General features: G+C 52.3%; 2 protein-coding genes and 1 non-coding gene across 3 annotated transcripts; all 3 read left to right on the top strand.

Annotated features, from left to right (window-relative positions):
• The first annotated feature begins 1,712 nt into the window (after positions 1-1,712).
• Positions 1,713-14,225, top strand: KHDC4 (KH domain containing 4, pre-mRNA splicing factor). The gene is made up of 14 exons (XM_040088176.2): positions 1,713-1,759; positions 1,838-2,078; positions 4,775-4,903; positions 5,245-5,324; positions 5,820-5,872; positions 7,250-7,413; positions 7,792-8,003; positions 8,261-8,321; positions 9,120-9,177; positions 9,288-9,541; positions 10,071-10,226; positions 11,185-11,297; positions 11,911-12,002; positions 12,935-14,225. The coding sequence occupies exons 1-14, from the start codon at positions 1,713-1,715 to the stop codon at positions 13,132-13,134; spliced, it is 1,860 nt and encodes a 619-aa protein (XP_039944110.2). The 3' UTR covers positions 13,135-14,225.
• Positions 7,585-7,713, top strand: LOC120764369 (small Cajal body-specific RNA 4). The gene has a single exon (XR_005704210.1). It is a non-coding gene; the product is annotated as a small Cajal body-specific RNA 4 (non-coding RNA).
• A 613-nt stretch (positions 14,226-14,838) lies between the features above and the next one.
• On the top strand, positions 14,839-21,222 carry RIT1 (Ras like without CAAX 1). The gene is made up of 5 exons (XM_040088259.2): positions 14,839-14,955; positions 15,358-15,414; positions 16,935-17,008; positions 17,383-17,574; positions 18,692-21,222. The coding sequence occupies exons 1-5, from the start codon at positions 14,859-14,861 to the stop codon at positions 18,920-18,922; spliced, it is 651 nt and encodes a 216-aa protein (XP_039944193.1). The 5' UTR covers positions 14,839-14,858; the 3' UTR covers positions 18,923-21,222.
• The last annotated feature ends 348 nt before the right edge of the window (positions 21,223-21,570 follow it).

Genomic DNA, 21,570 nt, shown 5'->3' with positions numbered 1-21,570 from the left:
GGCGCTGCACAAACACCCCAACAACCCCACCCTGGGCAGCCCTGAGAGCAGTGTCCAAACGCTCCTGGAGCTCTGGCAGCCTTGGAGCTGTGACTGTTCTCTGGGGAGCCAGGGCAGTGCCCAGCAACCTCTGGGGGAAGAAGCTTTTCCTGATATCCAGCCTAAAGCTCCCTGAAACAGCTGCAGCCATTCCATGGGGTCCTGTCGCTGATCATAGGGAGCTGCCCTTCGTGAGGAAAGTGCAGATCTCTGAGGTCTCCTCTCAGTCTCCGGCTGGACAGACCAAGTGCCCTCAGCCGCTCCTATGGCCCCTCCAGACCCTTCACCACGCTCATGGATACTCTCCAATGGCTTAATGCCTTTCTTACATTACCAAAACTACACACAAGATTCAAGGTGAGCCTGCCCCAGCCCACAGCAGGGCAGCACAATCCTCTCCTTCGCCCAGCCGGCGATGCTGGGCCTGATCCCCCTCAGGACACGGTGACCCTTGGAGCTGCCAGGACACGCTGTGACCTGGATCCAGCCAGCCACCAGGACCTCCGGATGCTTTCCCAGCCTCTCCTTCCCCAGTCTGTCCATACAGCCAGGGTTACCCCGTCCCAGGTGTAGAATCCAGCACTAGCCCTTGATAAATGTCACACGGTCCCAGTGCCTGGTGTCAATTCCAGCCCTTGCTGGCAGAGGAGCAGCAAAAAGGCAGCAAGAACAAGCCATTGAATGGGCAATTCATTCTGTCTCTTTGTTCTTGGTTGCCTCTGCCAGAGACTTAGTTGCCTTAAGGAATCTATGGCCAACAAAATCCCATGACTCCCAAGAAAACTTCGTAACTTCTTTTCTAGTGTCTGGACAAAATTACAGCCTCTATTATTTCCAGATCTGTTATCCATTGCCATTTGCCTAAAATAAAGCTTAAACCACGTTAACTTTCTTTTGATCCAACTGAAGTTTAGATGGAGACAAACTAGGGCAATACAGAAATAGCGTCTAACATAAAGGCATCCTCATGTTAATAGAAATCATCCACAAACTGTATGAAACCCGATTCACACAGTAATTTCATACCCTTGAAATCCTAAAAATACTCTTTAACCCCCTAATATTCTTGAAAAAGAAATCATAGAATCAATGAGTGGTTTGGGTTAAAATTGACCTTGAAGCTCTTCTCATTCCACCCCCTGCCATGGGCAGGGACAACTTCCACCGTCCCAGGCTGCTCCAAGCCGTGTCCAACCTGGCCTTGGGCACTTCCAGGGATCCAGGGGCAGCCACAGCTTCTCGGGCTTCATTTTGGGAAAATGGCATAACCCTCGGGATAGTACAGGTGGAAATAACAGAGGGCGCTCGCACCGGGCCATCTGCGGGCTCCCTCCTCGGCCCCATCTCTCCCTGACCCCGCGGTCCATCCCCACAGCAGCGGGCGGAAGGGGCGGTGCCGTCCCCATGGCAGCGGGCGGAAAGGGGCGGTGCCGTCCCCATGGCAGCGGGCGGAAGGGGCGGTGCCGTCCCCACAGCAGCGGGCGGAAAGGGGCGGTGCCGTCCCCACAGCTGAGGGCGGAAAGGGGCGGTGCCGTCCCCACAGCTGAGGGCGGAAAGGGGCGGTGCCGTCCCCACAGCAGCGGGCGGAAAGGGGCGGTGCCGTCCCCATGGCAGCGGGCGGAAGCGGCGCGGCGGGCGCGGGCCGGAAGTGACGGCCGGGAGCCGTGTCGGCCATGTCGGCGGGCGGCGGAGCGCAGCGGGACGCGGGGGCCGCGGGCGGGTGAGGCGCGGCCGCGGCGGTTCGGGCGGTCCCGGCGCCTCGCGGGGCGGCGCCTCACGCTCTTTCTGTCTTTTCCAGGCGTCGCAGCAAGTGGGACCAGCCCGGCCCGGCGCCAAATTTCCTCCTCCCCGGCACGGCGCCGCTGCCCGGGCGCCCGTTCCCCGGCGGGGGCGGCGATGGCGGCGCCGCCGTGGCCGGGTCCGAGAGCTCCGCGGCGCCCTCCGGAGCGCTGGATGCGGCCGCGGCCGTGGCGGCGAAGATCAACGCGATGCTGATGGCCAAAGGGAAGCTGAAGCCGGCGCCCAGCACGGCGGACAAGGTGCGTGGGCGCGGGGGTGTCACGGCTGGGTTCTGGAGACCTTGGTTTGTACCGAGCCGGGAGGCGATGAGATTGGGTGCACTAAAAACGGTCGGAAATATTTTTTAAAATATTTTCCTGCATACCAGAAAGCAGTGGATGGCTGTGAGGTCGGTCCGCTGTAAGACTTTACCAAAGCCACCTGTAGGGAGCTGAAAAACTTTTTTCTCAGAACCACAGAATAGCTTATTCTGATCTGAGTTGTAAGGGAGCCACGAGGATCGAGTCCAACTTTTAAAGTGTTTTTCCTGAAGTGTTTTCCAGGTAGATGGAAAAACTGCTGTGTGAAACAACTGCTTTAAAATACGGAACCAAATTATTTTGGTGCCTGAAGAGTGACCGATAGGAGCTGTATGTCCAAGTCCAAAACTGCTTGTTCAGCCTTTGCTGAGCCCTGCCCCGAGCCTGGCTGACCCTGATGAGCTCAGGCAGTTGGACTGGATGGTCGCTGTGTGTGCTTCTTAAATACTCTCTGACTTTTCTATTCTAAAGCAAGTGTAACTTAAAGCTGATTTTCCAGTTCCAGTCCCAGTCTTGTGTTGCTCTTCTGCGTGTCCTTAGCCTGTGCTAGAGCCAAGTTTAGAAGCTGTTTCAAGTTTCATGGAATCACAGGCTCGTTTTGGTTGGCAGAGACCTTGAATCCCATCCAGTGTCACCCCAGCCACAGCAGGGACACCTTCCACTGTCCCAGGCTGCTCCAAGCCCCATCCAGCCTGGCCTTGGACACTGCCAGGGATCCAGGGGCAGCCACAGCTGCTCTGGGCACCTGTGCCAGGGTCTGCCCACCCTCACTGGGAACAATTCCCTCCCAATATCCCATCCGACCCTGCCCTCTGGCATTTTCAAACAGTTACCCCATGTCCAGTTACTACGTGCCCTGGTAAAAAGTCCTTCACTCTCCTGTTTTATAAACTCCTTTAGGCCCTGGCAGGGGCTCTGAGCTCTCCCTGGAGCTTTCCCTTCTCCAGGTGAGCACCCCCAGCTCTCCCAGCCTGGCTCCAGAAGGGCTCCAGCCCTGGCAGCATCTCCGTGGCCTCCTCTGGATTCCCTCCCTTCCATTTTTGAGGACCCCAATTTCATTCCAAACTTGTTGAAATAAAAAAAAACTAACAAGAGGAGTGGGTTTTATGGTGTTGTATTTCCTTTTTCACACTGTGCCAGTCTGGGGCTTTGCCTTGTGAGGCTGCATCCAAATGAGTGCTCATTTTGCCACGGGATTTAACAACAGATAAAAAAAGAGTAGGGAATTGTCACAAAATCTCTTTAATTGCTTCCCTGTCACTTCTGGGGCTGAAACCACCCTTGCAGCCTTTTTCCTGTGTGAGGTTTAGCAGCAGGTGTTTCTTGGAGTGTTGCTGTCAGGAGCCCCACATGGAAACAATGGGATTTGCTTCTCAGTGCTGAACAATCTGCCCAGAATGGGTGGAATTCCCAGCTTTAAGGACACATGGCCTGGTTTTTATGAGCCTCCATAGTCATAGCCCATGGAAAGAAAATCCATTTGCTGACTGGCACTTTGAGGCATCCAAAAATTGGCAGATGCTGGTGCTGTCTCATTCTCCCAGCCCTGTTTTTGTCACGAGCTCTGGTGGCACTCTGGCATCCTGTGACAAACTGTTTTGCTCTGGGAACCATTAACCAAGTAATGAACGTGCATTTGGGGTGCCAATTTTTATTGCACAGATATCTTTATTTTTTAATTTAGTAACAAGTATAATATAGTATGCATATAGTTCTTCCATTGCACATGTTGCTTTTGGTAGAATAGTGATAACATTTCTAGAGTAATTAACTCCAGTGACCTTTCAGGTCATGAGGGAATGGCAATTAAGGAGCTGCAGGTTAATGAATATACTTTTTTTTTTAAGTGTGGAAAGAGTGGAGCAGTTTAAAGTCAGAACAGTGCCCTGTACTGGAGTCCCTCTGTAGCTGCCTTGTGGCCTCCTGCAAGTGCTTCAAATGATTTGTGAGAGTGGGTGGGTGATCCCGGAAGGTTCTCTTTTTATTGTAGAGCCTTGTTTTACCTTTATGTCCCCAAAATTAATTTCAGAATATTTAGCAGGCTGTACTAACTCTGTACATTGAAGAGGTCTTTGTGGCGACTCCCAGCTCTTCCACTGTATTTTCTGAATTTGTATCTATGGCTTTTTATTTCTTAGCCTGACACAAAATATTACACCCCTATCTTAAAAAAAAAAAAAGATGGAAGTGTAGTGTGGATGAGTTCAGATCTTGAGCAGAAATTCTAAATTCTGCCTCTGTAAAGCCTGTTGGGAGGAGCAGGAGCTATAAACACAAAGTGCACATTTCATTGGCCTCTCAGATTTCTGTCAGAGCTGCCAATTCAAGTGTAAAATGCTTTGGTTTCTATTCAAGCAACTCTACAGCTCAGTTCCACATCATGCACAGAACAGAAAGGTTAATTATTCCGTTAATGTGCGCTGAAGATAAAGCTGGTGTGTTCATTCGGGCTCAGGGCTGTGAGGAGGCAGATCCAGCAGGAGGTCCAACGTGCTTTCCACTAATCTCTGCAAAGACTTTGCCTCCAACAGCTGAGAGGGGTGAACAAGAGGGACATTCACCCCTCGAGCTCTGGGCTGTTTTGCTTGCATCACTGCTTTCCACCCACTGGTCTTTTGCAACGGTTCTCGTTGAAGCTGCAGGCTCTGGGCAAAGGTCCAGCTACGAGTAAAAGCAAGGATGACCTTGTGGTGGCAGAGGTGGAGATCAACGACGTCCCCCTCACGTGCAGGAACCTGCTGACCAGGGGCCAGACCCAGGACGAGGTAGGTCCCACACCCACGGGAGCCCTGCTGGCCTTGGCAGGGAGCTCCAGCTGGCAGGTGAACTGAGGAGATAAGGTTAACCTGAAAGAACTGGCAGCGAACTCTGTTCAGTGGTTGTTTCCTTCTGGAAATCTCCTTGTGTTTTCTCAAGGTGTTTGTTTAGTCCCTTAGTGGTTTGTTCAGTAAATCGTTGCATGAGTTCAGAGCCAGCATCAGTCTCTTAGCACGTCAGTAATGATTTCTGGGTTCTGTTCCAGCGGCGTTGTTTAAGTGCTGGTGTTCTGTGTGTGCCTTGTTTGCTGTTGGCAGGTGTGTCACTGGGCTTTGTACATTTTTTGCAGATCAGTCGCCTGAGCGGAGCGGCTGTCTCCACTCGAGGGAGGTTCATGACTGCAGAAGAGAAAGCCAAAGTGGGACCTGGGTTTGTATTTCTGTTTTTGGAGGTTGTGCTTCTTTTCTCCTGAGGTGACAAACTGCTGGGGTTCCTGTTTGGTTGCAGGGTCACCAATAAATTTGCCATTCTGATGGTCCTGGCTGCCTGATGCTGCTGGGCTGAAATAACAACCGTGCCAACCATCACACTGTGCTGAACTTCTCCCCACAGAACACTGCAACTTCCCAAGCACTAATTTCTTGCTGCTTTTAGTTAGTGAGCCATTTGTGTGGGCAAGCTAATTGAAGTTTTCAGTGGTGTAACTTTAATGAGTCATCATTAACGCCTCAATCATGTTTTCAGTGCAGAGCTTTTCTTGCCTGAGCACTGTGATAGTCAAAGGAATTCCTATTCTGTTATCTGGAGGGCATTTCAGATTTTTATGGAAGACTTCCTTTATGCAGTGACTAATAGAATTAGATTGGATCCATTAATATTGTGTTGTCTGTGTGTTTGATTGAATATTTGACTTTTTCTTTCCAGAGATCGTCCCTTGTACCTTCATGTTCAGGGTCAGACACGGGAGCTGGTTGACAGTGAGTACAAAACATTCTGCTCTTTCTCTCCCTGTTTGTGATAAGGGGTTTGTCTGAGGGGCTGCGTTGGATTTGAGCCATAAACATCTCGGTGGTGATAACAAATTCCACTCAAACACTGATACCCAGCTCTCTGCTCCGGAATCCCTGAGGTGCAATGTACTGCATTCATCAGGAAACCAAAACTTTGATGGACTGCAAGGAAGGTGGGGGGAGTGGGCAGCTGTTATCTCACTGATAACACACCGAGATCCATGGGAATAGGTGTGTGACAGCGAGACCTCCTATGAGAAGGGACCGCTGTGGATCACGTCTGGTCCCACCTTCCTCCTCAGACAGAACCATCCCAGAGCACAGCACTGTGTCCAGATGGGTCTGGGATGTGCAGCAGGGAGGCTCCACAGCCTCTCCGGGCTCTGCTCAGGGCTGGGCACTGCCCAGGGCACAAGCTGTGCCTCCCGTGCAGGGGCAGTTCCTGGGCTCAGGCCCTGCCCGTGGCTCCGGTGCCAGGCCTGGAGCAGAGCCCGGGCCCTGCTCTGCCCGTCCCTGCCCACAGGGACCCCCAGGGCTCAGGGCCCCTCTCAGCTGGGGCTCCTCTCCGGCCTGAACAGCCCCAGCTCTCTCAGCCTTCCCTGGGCACGGATCTCTCCAGCCCCTTCAGCATCTCTGTCCCCCTGCGGGAGCTCCCTGTGCCGCTGTGCTGAGGATGCCAGAGCTGGGCACGGCGCTGCAGAGGCGCCTGCCAGGGCTGGGCACAGGGGCAGGGGCACTCCCTGACCCGCTGGCAACGCTCTTCCTCACCCACCCTGGGACCCCGCTGTCCCCTGGCCGCCAGGGCACAGCGCTGGCTCAGGGACAGCTTGGTGACACCTCAGATCCTCCCCAGCAGGTCACCCCCAGCCTGTGCCGGTGCCTGGGCTTGTTCCTCCCTGATGCAGGACCCCGGCCTTGCCTTAAAACATTGGTCCAAGCTTTATCAGGGTGGAAATGGAGAGGAAATTCTGATATTTCACAGAATACCTGAGCTGGGAGGGATCCACAGGGATCACCCAGTCCAACCCCTGACCCTGCACAGGCACCCCAACAACCCCACCCTGGGCAGCCCTGGGAGCAGTGTCCAAGCTCTCCTGGAGCTCTGGCAGCCTTGGGGCTGTGCCCATTCCATGGGGAGCTTGGGCAGTGCCCAGCACCCTCTGGGGGAAGAACCTTTCCCTGCTCTCCACCCTAAACCTCCCTGACACAGCTGCAGCCCTTCCCTGGGGATCCTTTGTGATCCCATACCGGGGCCCCACTGGAAGATGCAATCCTGTCACAGAATGTGACATGTCACAGTTTGGGGCAGCTGAATGAGAATGGATTTCACGTTCTCTCAACTAGGAGCTGTTAACAGAATCAAAGAGATCATTACCAATGGAGTGGTGAAAGCAGCCACGGGCTCCAGCCCGACGTTCAACGGAGCCACGGTCACTGTCTATCACCAGCCAGCCCCTATCGCTCAGATAACTCCAGCTGTTGGCCAAAAACCTCCGTTCCAGTCAGGGGTGAGTGATCCATTATGTGGATTTCATTGAATATCACTGCTTACAAGATTGACCTTTTACAAAGCAGACGTGTCATGTGCTATTTATTGAAAAAAAAACAAAAAAACCCAACAAACCCACAACACAAAAGATGAAAAAACACCCCCCAAAAAATCACTTTGTGTTGTGAAATCTGGAGGACCAGCAAGACTGAGTCTGGAGAGTGAGACTCAGGTGACAGTGGCCTCCTAAAAGAAAAGGGATGGAGAGAGCAGTCCTACTTCCAGAAAAGCACAGGGCTTACTGCGCCATCTGACACTGACCCCTCCTGTCTGTCACAGCAGTGAGATGAACATCCTAGCAGAGTGAAATATTAAAGCCTTTGCTGTTCATTTACAGATGCATTATGTCCAGGACAAGTTATTTGTTGGGCTGGAACATGCTGTGCCCACATTTAATGTGAAGGAGAAGGTGGAAGGGCCTGGCTGCTCCTACTTGCAGCACATTCAGATTGAAACTGGTGCCAAAGTCTTTCTTCGAGGGAAAGGCTCAGGTTGCATAGAGCCAGCATCAGGCAGAGAAGCCTTTGAACCCATGTACATCTACATCAGGTATGGGGGAGTTCCAAAAAAAACATTAAAAATCCCAGTGGCCAGTCAGGAATGTTGCTCAATGTTTAATCACTGCGGGGAATTCTCAGTTTTGACTGATTTAATGCGAATGAGATAAGTTTTTGAACCTGGTTTGACTTTAATAGAGGTGTCTCTGAAGTGATAAGGGTGCAGCCTTATGGTGATAGGGCAAAGAAGGAGCTCCCAAATTTGACAGAAAAGTTACGAGGTTTTTTTTTTTGCTTTTATGTTTTCAGTCACCCAAAGCCAGAAGGTTTGGCAGCTGCTAAAAAGCTGTGTGAGAACCTGTTGCAAACCGTGAGTATCTCTTACAAATAGGAGATTTCAGAGCCTTTTGTACCTTTGGGTTGTGCTTGGCTGAGGAGCTCTTAATGCTTGCAGGAAAGCTGTTCATGAGTCTGGCTTGCTCATAGGTTACCCCTTCCAAGGGTTGCTGTCTAAATCTTGTACAGGGAATAAACATTTCTCAGGAAGGAGTGAGAATACTGGAATTTTAGGGGGGAAAAAAATGCAAATGCATTCCTGAGCAGAACTGGGGGTGAGGACGAGGGAATGTCTGACTGCAAACATAAAAGAAACCTGCAAAATGCTCATTGCTTTACAGGATGTCCAGAGCTGCACTTTCTGCTTTAGGATAGATAAAGTGGTTGGTGTAGCAAGAAAGTTCTAGAAAATCTCTCACATGTACACAGAGAGTCTTACATTTCTCAGCTTCTCTTATATGAATGAAAATAAAGTCCTGAAGAGTCTTTGAGTTAATGTAATAATATGATAATGGAGTATGGGCTACAAAGTCTGTTTTGAAAAATATTTGGAAACTTTTTTATTCTCTGAGCTCTACTGTAGTAATTAATTTGCTACTCTCTTTCTTAGGAAAGATTATCCCATAATTTACACAAATCTGCCACAGAGTCCAGTAGGATCAGGGGGATGTTTATTGGGGTTTTGACGTGTGGATTGTTATGTTTGGGTTGTTACTGTCCTTGTGCACCGCATGTTCTGTAATCAGCATTCCTTCACATGGTTATGGGGAATTACACAAAGGTTAATACTATAAATACATTTTTAATGTCTAATCTTTGAAATTCTTTGTAGGTTCATGCCGAGTACTCCCGATTTGTCAACCAGATAACCACTGCAGTTCCCTTGGCAGGTAAATACCAGCAACAACTCAGCCTTGAGAGCCCAGCTTCTTTTACATTTGGAGCTAAACTGAACATTTCAGTGACTGTGGCAGAACTAAGATCTCCTCTCTCCCCCCAGGCTTCACCCAGCCGGCCACAATCAACAGCGTCCCTTCCCAGCCCTCCTATTACCCTTCCAACGGGTACCAGTCGGGTTATCCTGTGGTTCCCCCTCCTCAGCAGCCTGTCCAGCCTCCCTACGGGGTGCCAGGGATAGTTCCCCCGGCAGTGCCCTTGGCTCCTGGAGTGCTCCCAGCGCTGCCCGCGGCGGTGCCGCCCGTGCCCACGCAGTACCCGATTCCTCAGGTCCAGCCTCCAGCCAGCACTGGCCAGGTACTGCCAGGGTCGGTCGCTCTTTGCTGTGTGGTTGGACACTTGATGAGCAAGAAAAGACTTTTTGTAGTTCCAGATGGAGAAATCTTCTTCAGGGCTTTCTTTTTGCTGTTTTTTGTGTGTTAGCGTGTTTGTTTGTGGGGTTTTGGTTGGTTGTTTTGGGGTTTTTCTTGAGGGGGATGATTGGGTTTTTTGTTATTGTTGAGCTGATCCTTCCTTCAAAGCAACTAAATTGTGATGTGGCAACTTCCTACTGCATTTTTCGTATTCCCTCTTAACAGCAGGGACATTTCCAGGGGTGGGGGCATCATCACACTCTGTAATGGCCTTGTGTAGGTGCGTGAGTTTGTGTTCCAGATGGGGATTAGTTGGAGGTGGGAGCATACTCTGAATTAAATACTCCTTTTACCTCTAATCTAGAGCAGCTATTTGTGTGTTCTGCTCCTTTGCACGACGCTGCATTGTGTGAATATTTTACATGCACATTGTCACATTTTCTTGTCTTTTCTCTCCGACTTGTGCCCGGCAGAGTCCGCTGAGCGCTCCTTTCCTTCCCGCTGCCCCGGTAAAAACCACCTTGCCAGCTGCTACCCAGCCACAGGTGCAGCCCCATCCCCAGGGCCAAAAGAGACGCTTCACCGAGGAGCTGCCTGATGAGAGAGAGTCAGGACTGCTGGGATACCAGGTGGAATAAAATCACCAATTTTACTCCCCTCACCGAGGCACAGCGGGGCTGGCGAGAGGTTGTTGTTAGCAGAGGTTGTTGCAGCAGCTGTGCAGGGCCTTGGGCAGAGGGCAGGGGTTGTTCCAAAGCACAGGGCCCACGCTTTGGTGTCTCTGAGTGGATGCACTGCTCTAAAGCTGTGGCTTAACTCATTCCTGCTGCTTTCCCAGCCCTTCCCAGAGACGAGTGGCGCATCCAGGTCACAGACACGACGAGAGCGTGGGACTGCTTGGCTTAAAGGGAGATCATTTGGGGGTTGATCGGAATTTTTGGGGTCTTTAGGTGGCCTTTTTGAGGGAGGGAGATGTAATAACTTCCAGTTTTTCCCATTTACCTTGCAGGTTGCACTTGAGAGGATTTCAAGAAGCCTAGTTTAAAAGCTTAGTTTATTTGCTTTTTAGATAGTTAGATGATTTTAAAAAAAAATAGTTCTGAGTTCTTCCAACTTGCATGTGGGCAAAGGGGGTGTCTGTAAACGTTTCTCTGATGCTACACCCCTGCCACAGGCAAAGCCCTTAATAAAAGCTTTTTCTAGAGGCAATAAGGAACTGCCTGTGTCTCAGAGCTAATATTAGAATCTCGAGCAGATTCCTGTGGCATGAGGTCTGTCCAGGGTTCAGAATTAGCTGACTGAGGAGGTAATAGGTGATCCATGAAGGGAGCAGCTCTCTTTATTGTCCTGAACTGCCGCTGAGGTGGAGTAGGTGGTGAGGAATCTTCCAGAGTGGTGCTCAGGCGTGTTTCCTACCACGCTGCCCTCACTGTTTTTAGGAGAAAGCATTTTGTGTAGCAGTGGTGATTAGAGGTTCCTTCTGCTAGCTGGCTCGGAAAGGTTGGGTTTCCTAACAGTATCATTAAGGAGCTGTAGCTTTTGTTGTAGTTGTAGATTTGCTAATGCCGTGTGTTTTTCTGCTCATAGCATGGACCCATTCATATGACTAATTTAGGTACAGGCTTCTCCAGTCAGAGCGAACTCGAGGGAGCCGCGTCGAAGCCAGCAAGTTCCTCAGGAAAGGAGAGAGAGAGGGACAGGTGAGTGAGGGAATCATGGCCAGGCTCTGCTGGTTCTGATGCAAAGCTTATTTCAGAGATGAGTTTCGTGTTCTCTTCTGTGGCGTGGCGATTGTTTGGTTGCGGGTGGGGTTTTTGTATTTTGGGTTGGGTTTTTTTGTGTTTTGGGTTGGGTTTTTTTTAAGGAGAAGGGATGCAAGGCTCACCTTTTGATGCTGCAGAATGAAAATAGCTTTATTTCCTCTAAGTCTTTTGTGTGGGTCTGGAATTTGGCCACTGTCACACGTTCCATTGTAGTGGCCCCAGTACAGACCCTCGAGGGTTTACTGGTTTCACTTGGACACTGAGCTGTGGTTGTAACTCCTGGCACATGGCCACCCAGCCAGTTCCTCACCCCTCTACTTGTCCATCCAATCCATTCCTGTCCCGTTTGGAGGTAAGAATGTTGGGAGGGGACAGACCTTGCAGAGCTCCAGGCAGGAGCCATCAATCACTCCACTCCACTCCAGTCACTGGATGAGTCAGGGAATTCAGAGTTCAACTCCCCAGGCCAAGGGCTGAGTTAGGAGCTTGCTTTTTATTACCTTTGACTCTTAGCTTGGTTTAAAAAAGAAAAAAATATTGCTTTACACAGGCAGTTGATGCCTCCGCCAGCTTTTCCTGTCACTGGTTTGAAATCGGAATCGGAAGAAAGAAAAGGTGCGGGGTCTTTACCAGGCAACCATGGTGAGTGCAACGGGTCAAACGCCCTTGCAAGTCCAGTTTCCTTTCCCAAACGCTTTTGTAAGTCCAGTTTCCTTTCCCAAATGAGCTGGTGCTGGTTTTAACACGTGTCTAAACTGGTGATTTTTTTTTTTTTTTTTGGCTGTTCTTTGTCGAAGTGCAAAGCAGGTGACATTGCACTGCTCTAAAATCACTGATGCTTGCAGTGGTTATACACACAGATTGCTTTTCGAAGCTTTAATAAATGAAATGACAGGAGTTTAGTTAGGTGAGGGACTAAAGATGGGGAGTTTTGACCCATCAGGCAGCACAGAGTGCGGTGGGGTTTTGTGGCACAGGTGAGGCTTTGCATTGTGGGGGGAATTCTGCTCAGGCGGGGATTTACACACATTTCTGGCTGCAGCCAGCACAAGTGCTGTCAGGATTTCATCTTTCCTAGGGCTGTCACTCAGCAGGGTTTGACCTTGGTCAGACATGCCGTTGTTCAGCTCTGCAGGGACATCACCCAGCCTGGTTAACCTTAGTTCCTCTGCAGTCTTGCTCCCACACACTGCTCTCCTGTTAGCTTCCTTTTGAACCAAATTTCTGCTTTTCTTTACGTGTTGATCTCTTTAACGGTGAAATTGCCCTCGATGAGAGCCATTTGCTAACTTTACCTTTTCTGTGTGTTTCTTTCTTGTTTCTCTGTTCTCTTACATGGTTCTGATGGATCACATGGCTGTTGCTGGTGCTGTTTCCTGTGGCCTTCGACCTTGGATGACCATTGGCCTTGTGACCTCAAAATGGTGTCCAACTAACAATTTGCAATTAACATCCTTTTTTTTTTTTATTGTTATTAACTCGTTTTTGGGGCGTTTTATCTCTTGTTTTGTTTTTTATTTTTTCCTTCTTGGGGGGCCGGCGGGGGGGGGCTTTGTTTTGTTTTCCCCTCCTAGATCATCAAGCCAAGAAGATGAAAACTGCAGAGAAAGGCTTTGGATTAGTGGCCTATGCTGGAGATTCGTCAGATGAAGAGGAGGAACACGGTGGCCATAAAAACGCAAGTACTTTTTCACAGGGCTGGAGTTTGGGGTACCAGTACCCATCCTCCCAACAGCGAGCTAAACAACAGATGCCGTTCTGGATGGCACCATAAAAACCGAACAAGAGTTTTCATTCATCTGGTTTTTCCCCCTCTAGCAATAATGCATGTATATTCCAGAATGAACTCGGCAAAGGCGCATTGTTTTTACATTTGCAGAAGTCAATTCCCCCTTGGAAGGGCTCCATTGTTTTTAAAATCCTCGTTTTGGCAGTGTATTTGTCAATTTTAAAAAGGAATATTTGGAATTGCATCCTGACCGGGCTAGTCCCTTGTGCAAGGGAGAAGTGCCATAGAGAGGAACCAGGGAAGCCTCTTGGGCCATATTTTCCGTTTTTCCCAGATAACTTAAAGGGAAGAGTCAGTGACACTGACTTCACTCTGCGTTTGCATTTTTGGAGTGCTCCTGCTGTCAGCCCCCAGTGATCTGCTGGTGACTCAGCCTCAGTTTTGGACTTTCATCAGAGGGAAGGAACATCCAGGAGTCATGAAAAACTTGAGCATCACATTTCGAAAACTCTTTGTGTTTTTTTTATTTCATACATCTCCTTTAACTCGGCTTGGTTTTAGTTTGAAATGTGATTTTTCCAATGCTACAAGTTCTCATTCTAGACATAAGTTGGAGTGGGAGGATGCTCAGGTTTTTGGGTTAGGTTTGCCTCAGGTGGACTGTCGCCCTGGTACTGAATTGTGTCTGGTCACCCCAGAACTCGCTCCCACCCAGCAGAAATTCCTTTTCCAGAGGCTCAGCCTTTCTCTTCCCTCATTCACTGGATTCCACCAGAGCCAGAAGGTTCCACAGTGGTTTCCCAAAGGGCAGCAGTTGGGTCCAGCAGCTCCTGCCTCGTGCAGAACCTGGGAATCAGTTTTTGGACTGTTGTTTTTGGACTGTTTTGGACATGAACTGCACCAGGGGCTGAGTGTGATGGGCTAGTGCAGACAGAACTCTCGCATGGAGCAGTGACACAGGAACTGCTCCAAGGCACTGGGCAGCTTTTGGGACAGGAGCTGTGCTTTTGCGAAGGGGCTGTGTTGCTGCTGCAGCCAGGACAGCCGGGATGGCTCACCTGTACAAACCTCGGCTTTCCCATGTGTTGTAAATAATTAGAACCCTACTTTCATTATAAATAAATGTATAAATATTCTGCTTCTTGCTGCTGCTGCTTTGGGTGAGGTCGGAGCCGCAGACCGTGAGGGGAGGGGATGCAGGGCTGGGGGAGCCCCAGGGAGCTGTGGGGAATCCCGGGGCTGGTGGAGCCCTGGGGGTGGGACGGGGTCCGGGGATGGGGTCGGGGGAATCCCCGGGCTGCAGGAGCTGCGGGGCTGGGAGGGGCTCCGGGCTTGGGGGGACTCCCTCGGTGCTGGGAATGTGGGACGGGGCAAGGACTCGGAGGCTGGGAAGGGACCCGGGAGCTGACAGAAGCCCCGAGATCCGGGAGGGGAGGCCCGGGGCTGAGGGGGTGCGGGCCCGGGGGAGCCGGGGGCAGGGCCGGGTCCCCGCTATGTCCCGTGGTGTCCCCGCTCTGTTCCTCCGTGTCCCATCGTGTCCCCGCCGTGTCCCCGCTCTGTTCCTCTGTGTCCCATCGTGTCCCCGCCGTGTCCCCGCTCTGTTCCTCTGTGTCCCCGCCGTGTCCCCGCTCTGTTCCTCCGTGTCCCGTTGTGTCCCCGCCGAGCCGCCGTCGGGCCCCGCCCGCTGCGCTCCCAGGCCGGGGCGGGCGCTGTGGCGGAGCAGCCGCCGCCATTTCGGTGTCGCTGGGAGCGGGGCCGGGGCAGCGGCGATGGATGCCGGAGCCCGCCCGGGCGGCGGCGGCGCCCCGGGGCAGTCCCGCGAGTACAAACTGGTGATGCTGGGAGCGGGCGGCGTCGGCAAGAGCGGTGAGTGCGGGGCTGCGGCCGCCTCCGGCCCCGGGAGCCGCCGCTGGCAGCGCGGGGGGCTCGGCTGGGCAGCGGCCCGGGGGAGCCGCGTTCCCTGAGCAAATCCCCGTTCTGGGCGAGGTGCTGACCCTCCCGGGGGGTCCCGATCCTCCCGGGGTGTCCCCGCCGGGCTGTCTCGACCCCTCCCGGGATGTCCTGGTCGTCGCCTTCCGCCTCCGGCCGCGTCCCTGGAGCTCGTCCCGCCTGAGGGCACGGGCGGAGCAGCCCCGGGCCCGTTGCAGCCCCCGCGCTCGGTGCAGGCCGTGCCCGCCTCTGGTTCTGGGCCGTGGCTGTGGGGTAACGATGTGATCGGGGAAGCTGTGAGCTCAGCCGCTCAAATTGTTCCCTGATTTCTGCTTCCAGCCATGACCATGCAGTTCATCAGCCACCGGTTCCCAGAGGACCACGATCCCACCATTGGTGAGGAAAATGTTCTTTTCTGTTCGTTCATTCCCTTGGCAGGTCAAGCTGTTACATGCCATTGCTCTAAAGTACTCAATTCAAAGATATCTGTAAATCTGGCTGTAGATTGATCTTTGATCACTCATCAGGCCGAGCATTCCTAGCGGGTCAGGGAGTGCCCCTGCCCCTGTGCCCAGCCCTGGCAGGCGCCTCTGCAGCGCCGTGCCCAGCTCTGGCATCCTCAGCACAGCGGCACAGGGAGCTCCCGCAGGGGGACAGAGATGCTGAAGGGCCTGGAGAGATCCGTGCCCAGGGAAGGCTGAGGGAGCTGGGGCTGTTCAGGCTGGAGAGGAGCCCCAGCTGAGAGGGGCCCTGAGCCCTGGGGGTCCCTGTGTGCAGGGACGGGCAGAGCAGGGCCCGGGCTCTGCTCCAGGCCTGGCACCGGAGCCACGGGCAGGGCCTGAGCCCAGGAACTGCCCCTGCACGGGAGGCACAGCTTGTGCCCTGGGCAGTGCCCAGCCCTGAGCAGAGCCCGGAGAGGCTGTGGAGCCTCCCTGCTGCACATCCCAGACCCATCTGGACACAGTGCTGTGCTCTGGGATGGTCCTGGAGGTGATCTGCTGCGGTCCCTTCCAACCTGAACCTCTCCGTGTTTCTGTGATTTGAGAGGTCTGAGAGTGGGATGTGAATCCTGAGTTTCTGCTCTTTGATAATTTTCCTGTCCATCTGTTCAGGGCATGCCCTGTGTCTGTCTGTGTTGGCAGACAGGGGTTTAAACTGCTGCTAAGCCATTTTTAGTTGTCTATTCACAAAATCCAGCCTCTGCTGTTATCAGCTCTTTGCTGTTCACTTGTCAGGCCCAATTGTTCTCTGGGTTTGAGAAACTGAGAGGGATGAAAAGTGCTCAACAACTCACTCTGGTGCTGTAGAACTTCGGCAGCATCTCCAGGAGAACCCTGAACCAACAGTAACCAACAATGAAAGGAAAAGTGGGGGGAAAAAAAGCCAAATTCTTGCTGAGAATGGGTTCTTAAAGTGTGGCAGTGCTGACAGAGAGGGACAGCATATTTGTGTGTTTATATATTTATAGACAGATTGTTTTTATATGGTGTTTGTAACAAATAACATTAGCATATATAATTATATTTACATAACATTTACATATATAATGTTTAATATATTTTATTGGAATGTATTATTATGTCTTCTAAGAAATAAGCAGTTGTCGGTGACCGGTTCTTCCCTCCAATCACAGATCTTTTCTGGCTTTGAGAAAAACAAAATGTTATTCCTCTGTGTTTTCCACCAAGGTGACCAAAAAGAATTTCTGGGCTGTGGGCTCAGGAACAGCACATGATATTTTGCACATGAAATGTTAAATCACACCAGAACAACTGGAAATTTCATTTAATTTAATGTAAACCCAGCTCAGATTGAGGTGCTCCTACCAGGGTGGGTGGTTCTGGTGTAGTGTTCTTTGTGAGCTGACGAGTGTTGTGCTTGTTTCCCAACCTTTCTGCTGTTCTGGGAATCCACAGAGGATGCCTACAAAATCCGGATACGCATCGATGACGAACCTGCCAACCTGGACATTTTGGACACGGCAGGACAGGTATGTGAGCAGTCACAGGTGAATTGAGAGCCTGTGGAGTGGCCAGTAATGACCAGGTGCAGGGACAGAGATCCTGCGTGAGGAATGGCTCTGTTTTATCCCAAACAGCGGGGTTTGAGCTCTGCCGCTTCCCGCGTTGGAGCCTGACTTGAGCTGTGGCACTGCTTCCCCCATGGCGAGCCAGCAGCGCCCGTGGGCCGGTGAATCCCGTGTCAGTGGGGTTTCTGTGTCAGGGGAACCTTGGAGATCCCCCCAAACACATCCTGGCCCGACGCCCAGGTGTTTGCACAGCCGGGTTTGGACCTCAGCTGCCGAGAAAACCAGGAAGCCGTTAAGGTTGGTGCAACTAAACCACCAGCGCCTCCCGTTCCTAGGCAGAATTCACGGCCATGAGGGACCAGTACATGAGGGCTGGCGAGGGCTTCATCATCTGCTACTCCATCACGGACCGGCGCAGCTTCCACGAGGTGCGCGAGTTCAAGCAGCTCATCTACCGCGTGCGCCGCACCGACGACACCCCCGTGGTGCTGGTGGGCAACAAGTCCGACCTCACGCAGCTGCGCCAGGTGAGGGCCGCGGGGAGCCCCGCGGGAGGAGCCGCTCCCGCTGGGAGGTGCGGCGGGGCGCCAGGGGTTTGTGCTTCTCTCGGTGTTCTGTCGCGTCGTCGCCGTGCGGAGGGCGGCGAGGAACGGCGAGGAGCTGCCTGCGGCGACCACGGAAACTAAAAGTCTTGAAGTTCGGCTGATCCTGGGTTCGGGTTTTGTTCGTAATTCCTGGGTTGCTGGTAGATGGGAGGCTGGACGTGCCCTGCTCTGGGCTGGCACTCGCAGCACCCCGTGCCCTGAGCTGAGCCCTCAGTTGGGGAAAGGGGAGGGGGATTCTGCCCCTCTGCCCCGCTCAGGTGAGAGCTCACCTGCAGGGCTGCCCCAGCCCTGGGGCCCTGCACAGCAAGGGCTGGAGCTGCTGCAGAGGAGGCTCCAGGGTGATCAGAGGGATGGAGCAGCTCTGCTGGGAGGAAAGGCTGAGGGAGATGGGAATGTTGAGCCTGGAGAAGAGCATGCTTTGGGGTGACCTAACTGTGGCCTTCCAGGACCTGGAGGAGCTGCAAGAAAGAGGAAGAGAGACTATTTACAAGTGCCTGGAATGCCAGGACAAGGGGGAATGGTTTCCCACTGTCAGAGGGCAGGGTTAGATGGGATACTGGGAAAAAAATTCCTCTCTCTGAGGGTGAGGAGGCCCTGGCACAGGTTGCCCAGAGAGTTGGTGTCTGCCCATCCCTGGAGGGTTCAAGACCAGGTTGTGTGGGGCTTGGAGCAAGAAAGCTTTAGAAAGGTTTTTCCTGGGTCTGGGGAGGAGTTTGACAAACACAACAGCTTTTGACAAGGAGAAGGAAGCTTCCTTAACTCACCAGGGCTTGTATCAGACAGTTTGCAGGTTTAGGTCAAAAAAAGAAATATCCTTTGAAGTTTCTTTTTTTGTGGATGTCCAGAGAGTCTCTTGCATTGCCAGAGAAGTGATGAGCGAAGGCAGAGCAGGTTTGCAGAGAAACCTTTGGAGCTGGGTGCAAAGGATCTGTCCTGAGGCTCGCAGCGCCCGTGCGCTCCAGTGAGCAGCACGGGGAGAGGCAAAGCAGTGAATCCTGGGCTCTGGCTTCCCTGACCGGGGTGTGCCCTCGTTTTCCAGGTGTCCAAAGAGGAAGGCTCTGCCTTAGCACGGGAATTCAACTGCCCCTTCTTTGAGACCTCGGCCGCCTTCCGCTACTACATCGACGACGTGTTCCACGCGCTGGTGCGCGAGATCCGCAGGAAGGAGAAGGAGGCCGTGATGGCCTTGGAGAAGAAATCCAAGCCCAAAAGCAGCGTGTGGAAAAGACTCAAGTCCCCCTTTCGGAGGAAGAAGGATTCGGTCACTTGAGCAGAAAACGGGACGAAAGCTGTGACCTTTTGTAAGCCAAGCGGCTCGGTGACAACGCTGGCAGCGTGTGTGACACCTGAGGGGACTTTGTGAGGGAACTCTGCCAGTTGTTTTTGCTTTAGAACCGTGTTGCCTTGATTCTGGGCGTTGAACTCCAGACCCAGGGACAGCTGTACTTTGTTTGTTGTCATTTTTTTTCCTGGACCCGGCACGTGCTGGCCACCGAGGCCGATGGGTTCGTGGCCCTGCGCTTGGGAGTTGTTTGTCCTTGGTCACAGAGCCCTGGGAGCTGAGCTGTGCAAAGCATTGCTGGAGTTGCACCCAGCCTCTCTGAATCCGTGTTGTTTGCACAGGAGGATTTTGCTGCTCTCCAGAACAGCAGTGCACGGTGGGAGAGGCTGAACAGGCCTTGGAGGTCACCGAGCAGAGCTGGGCTGGACTCCTGGTGCCCTCGTGGGACAGATCTCCTTCCAGGAAAAACTGACATGGGATACTCGTGTGCAAGTTCGTCCAAGCGATCAGTTCACCAGCAGTGCTGTAGGTGGGATGTAAACGAGCCAGAACCACAGAATTAATTAAATTGGAAAAACTCTGGGATCATCCAGACCCAGCACCACCCTGACACCCAGACCAGGGCCACGTCCAGTCCTTCAAACACCTCCAGGGACAGTGACTCCTCCACCTCCTGAGCAGCCCCTTCCAAATTCCATCACCCTTTGTCACAAACCGTGGTTCCTGTGGCAGCAGAGCAGGAACCTGTGGGATTTTCCTGCTGGAGCTGCTGCCACAGCACGTGGGGTGTGATGAGCTGGAGCAGGCACGGCTTGGAGCTTGCTGGCTCGTTACAAATCCCGGGGGGAACGGGGCACTGATCGTTTGATCCGTTTTGTGTCGCCCCAAAGGAAGCAGAGACTTTGGGGAGCGTGAGTCCCACAGACATTCCCAGCTGTTCTCTGGGAGCTGTTCTGCAGAGAAAACGGCTGATCCTGAGGGTCTGGGCCCGGAGCTGCCATTCCCTGCTCCTGCTGAGGCTCTGCTGGAACAGCCTGAGCATTGCTGGAGCAGAGCAGGGCAGCGCGGGCCCAGCAGCTCCTCCCTCCCTGACCTCGCCTGTGCAGGGCTGGGGCGGTTTCTGATGCTCACAAAGAGCCGTTTGCTTGTGAGGCAGATCCTCCACACGTGGAGGGAGGGACTCTGTGCCCTGGAGCTGATTGATGTGGCAGCATTTTGGGATCAGGTGCCTGGTGCCTCTCTGGGTTTTGCTGTTTAACAATAGGGCAGATTACAGCTGGGGGAGTCAGACGTGGGTAGAAGCAGCTCCTCTGAACCAAGTGCCTGGAATCCTTCAGTGTGAGAGGGAAGGAGCTGATTGGACTTCAGCGATCTTCCTGATCACCCCTCAGATCTGTGCCGTCAGTCTGTGCCATCCAAACTGAAATCCCAGGTGTCGAAGGAAGTGAGGATTAAAAAAAAAAAAAAATAAACCCCCCATAGATATATATATATATGTAAAAAACCTCCTTACTGCCTAAGATAGGACTGGAAATCCTGTGCCTGTTGGTTTGAAGAATATTTTCTTTGTGGAAGATGTCAACGGATGAGAAGCACGGCGGGGGCTACGTCTTGCATCTCCTTTGTGATGAGCTGAACATTTAAATTGGTTTCCATTTCTCATCCTCTCCCAGCGCTACACTGCTCTGGCAGCAATACGGAGTGAAAAAATGGCTCGGAAAAGGCTGAGGAGAATCCAGATTGTTCAGAATTTCAGACTCCCTCACGTTCCTGTGCGAGCGGCCGCGTGCGCCCCTGCAGCCTTCACCGATGTTCTCACGGTTGGATTAAAAGCTGCCTAAAAACTCGGATAAAAACTGGAGGAAGGGGAAGAGGAATGAGCTCAGCAGTGGCTCTGAAGCGTTTTTTGGGTCTGTCAGGTGTTTCAGAGCCATGATGCATTTCCCAGCGCTTTTCCTTAAAATCTCCAGCAGCTCTCAGAGCACAGCTGGAGGAGCCTGGCAGAGGTGCTGAAATGCTGTGCAGGACAATTCTCACCCCTCAATAACTGAATTCTGTGCCTTACCCGAGTCCTGCAGTGCAGTTTAGGTGTTTACTAATGCCTTCGGTGAGCCTGTTGCTTGTAGAACTCGTAGAGCAGAACAGCAGCCAGCACTTTTCTTTTTTCTTTTTTTCTTTTTTTTTTTTTTACACAGTGTTATTCGAAGAGTTTTATTTTTTGCCACGTATGAATTTGTACACAGAACGATTGTTTTATTTGACACAATACACGTGATTTTTAATACAAACCTTGGCGTCGGATGTGTGGGTCTGTGGTGGGGTTGTTCAGCCTGAGAGTGCTGGAGGAGGGAAGTTGATGGTGTGCTCGTAAATTTGGGATGTGCTTCCCTTGTTTTGGGGGAAAAAAAAAAAAAAAAAGAGTTGGTTCGTGGCATTTAAGTGGTGCAAAGCCTAAAAATTCCATGAGTCTGGTGCTGAGTTGTTGAAATATGAACATTTTCCAGCTGTGCTGTTTTTCTCTGTGTGGTGATTTTCCAAGGAGGGCAGGAGGAGCTGCCTGAGGTCGTTGTCCAAAGCTTTTGCCGTTGGTTTTGGGAGGGTCAGAGAATCCCAGCGTGGTTTGGGTGGGAAGGGAT

The sequence above is a fragment of the Hirundo rustica genome, chromosome 29, assembly GCF_015227805.2.
Source record: "Hirundo rustica isolate bHirRus1 chromosome 29, bHirRus1.pri.v3, whole genome shotgun sequence".
NCBI lineage: Eukaryota > Metazoa > Chordata > Aves > Passeriformes > Hirundinidae > Hirundo > Hirundo rustica.
Note: the sequence above shows the minus strand (reverse complement) of the source record. Positions and strands in the feature narration are given on the sequence as shown.

Coding starts and splice junctions, on each gene's coding strand:
- KHDC4 (XM_040088176.2), top strand. CDS start 1,713: ATGTCGGCGGGCGGCGGAGCGCAGCGGGACGCGGGGGCCGCGGGCGG. Junction 5,325..5,819: donor AAAGCCAAAGTGGGACCTGG/GTTTGTATTTCT, acceptor TTTTCTTTCCAG/AGATCGTCCCTTGTACCTTC. Junction 5,873..7,249: donor GACACGGGAGCTGGTTGACA/GTGAGTACAAAA, acceptor TCTCTCAACTAG/GAGCTGTTAACAGAATCAAA.
- RIT1 (XM_040088259.2), top strand. CDS start 14,859: ATGGATGCCGGAGCCCGCCCGGGCGGCGGCGGCGCCCCGGGGCAGTCC. Junction 15,415..16,934: donor GGACCACGATCCCACCATTG/GTGAGGAAAATG, acceptor GGGAATCCACAG/AGGATGCCTACAAAATCCGG. Junction 17,009..17,382: donor TTTTGGACACGGCAGGACAG/GTATGTGAGCAG, acceptor TCCCGTTCCTAG/GCAGAATTCACGGCCATGAG.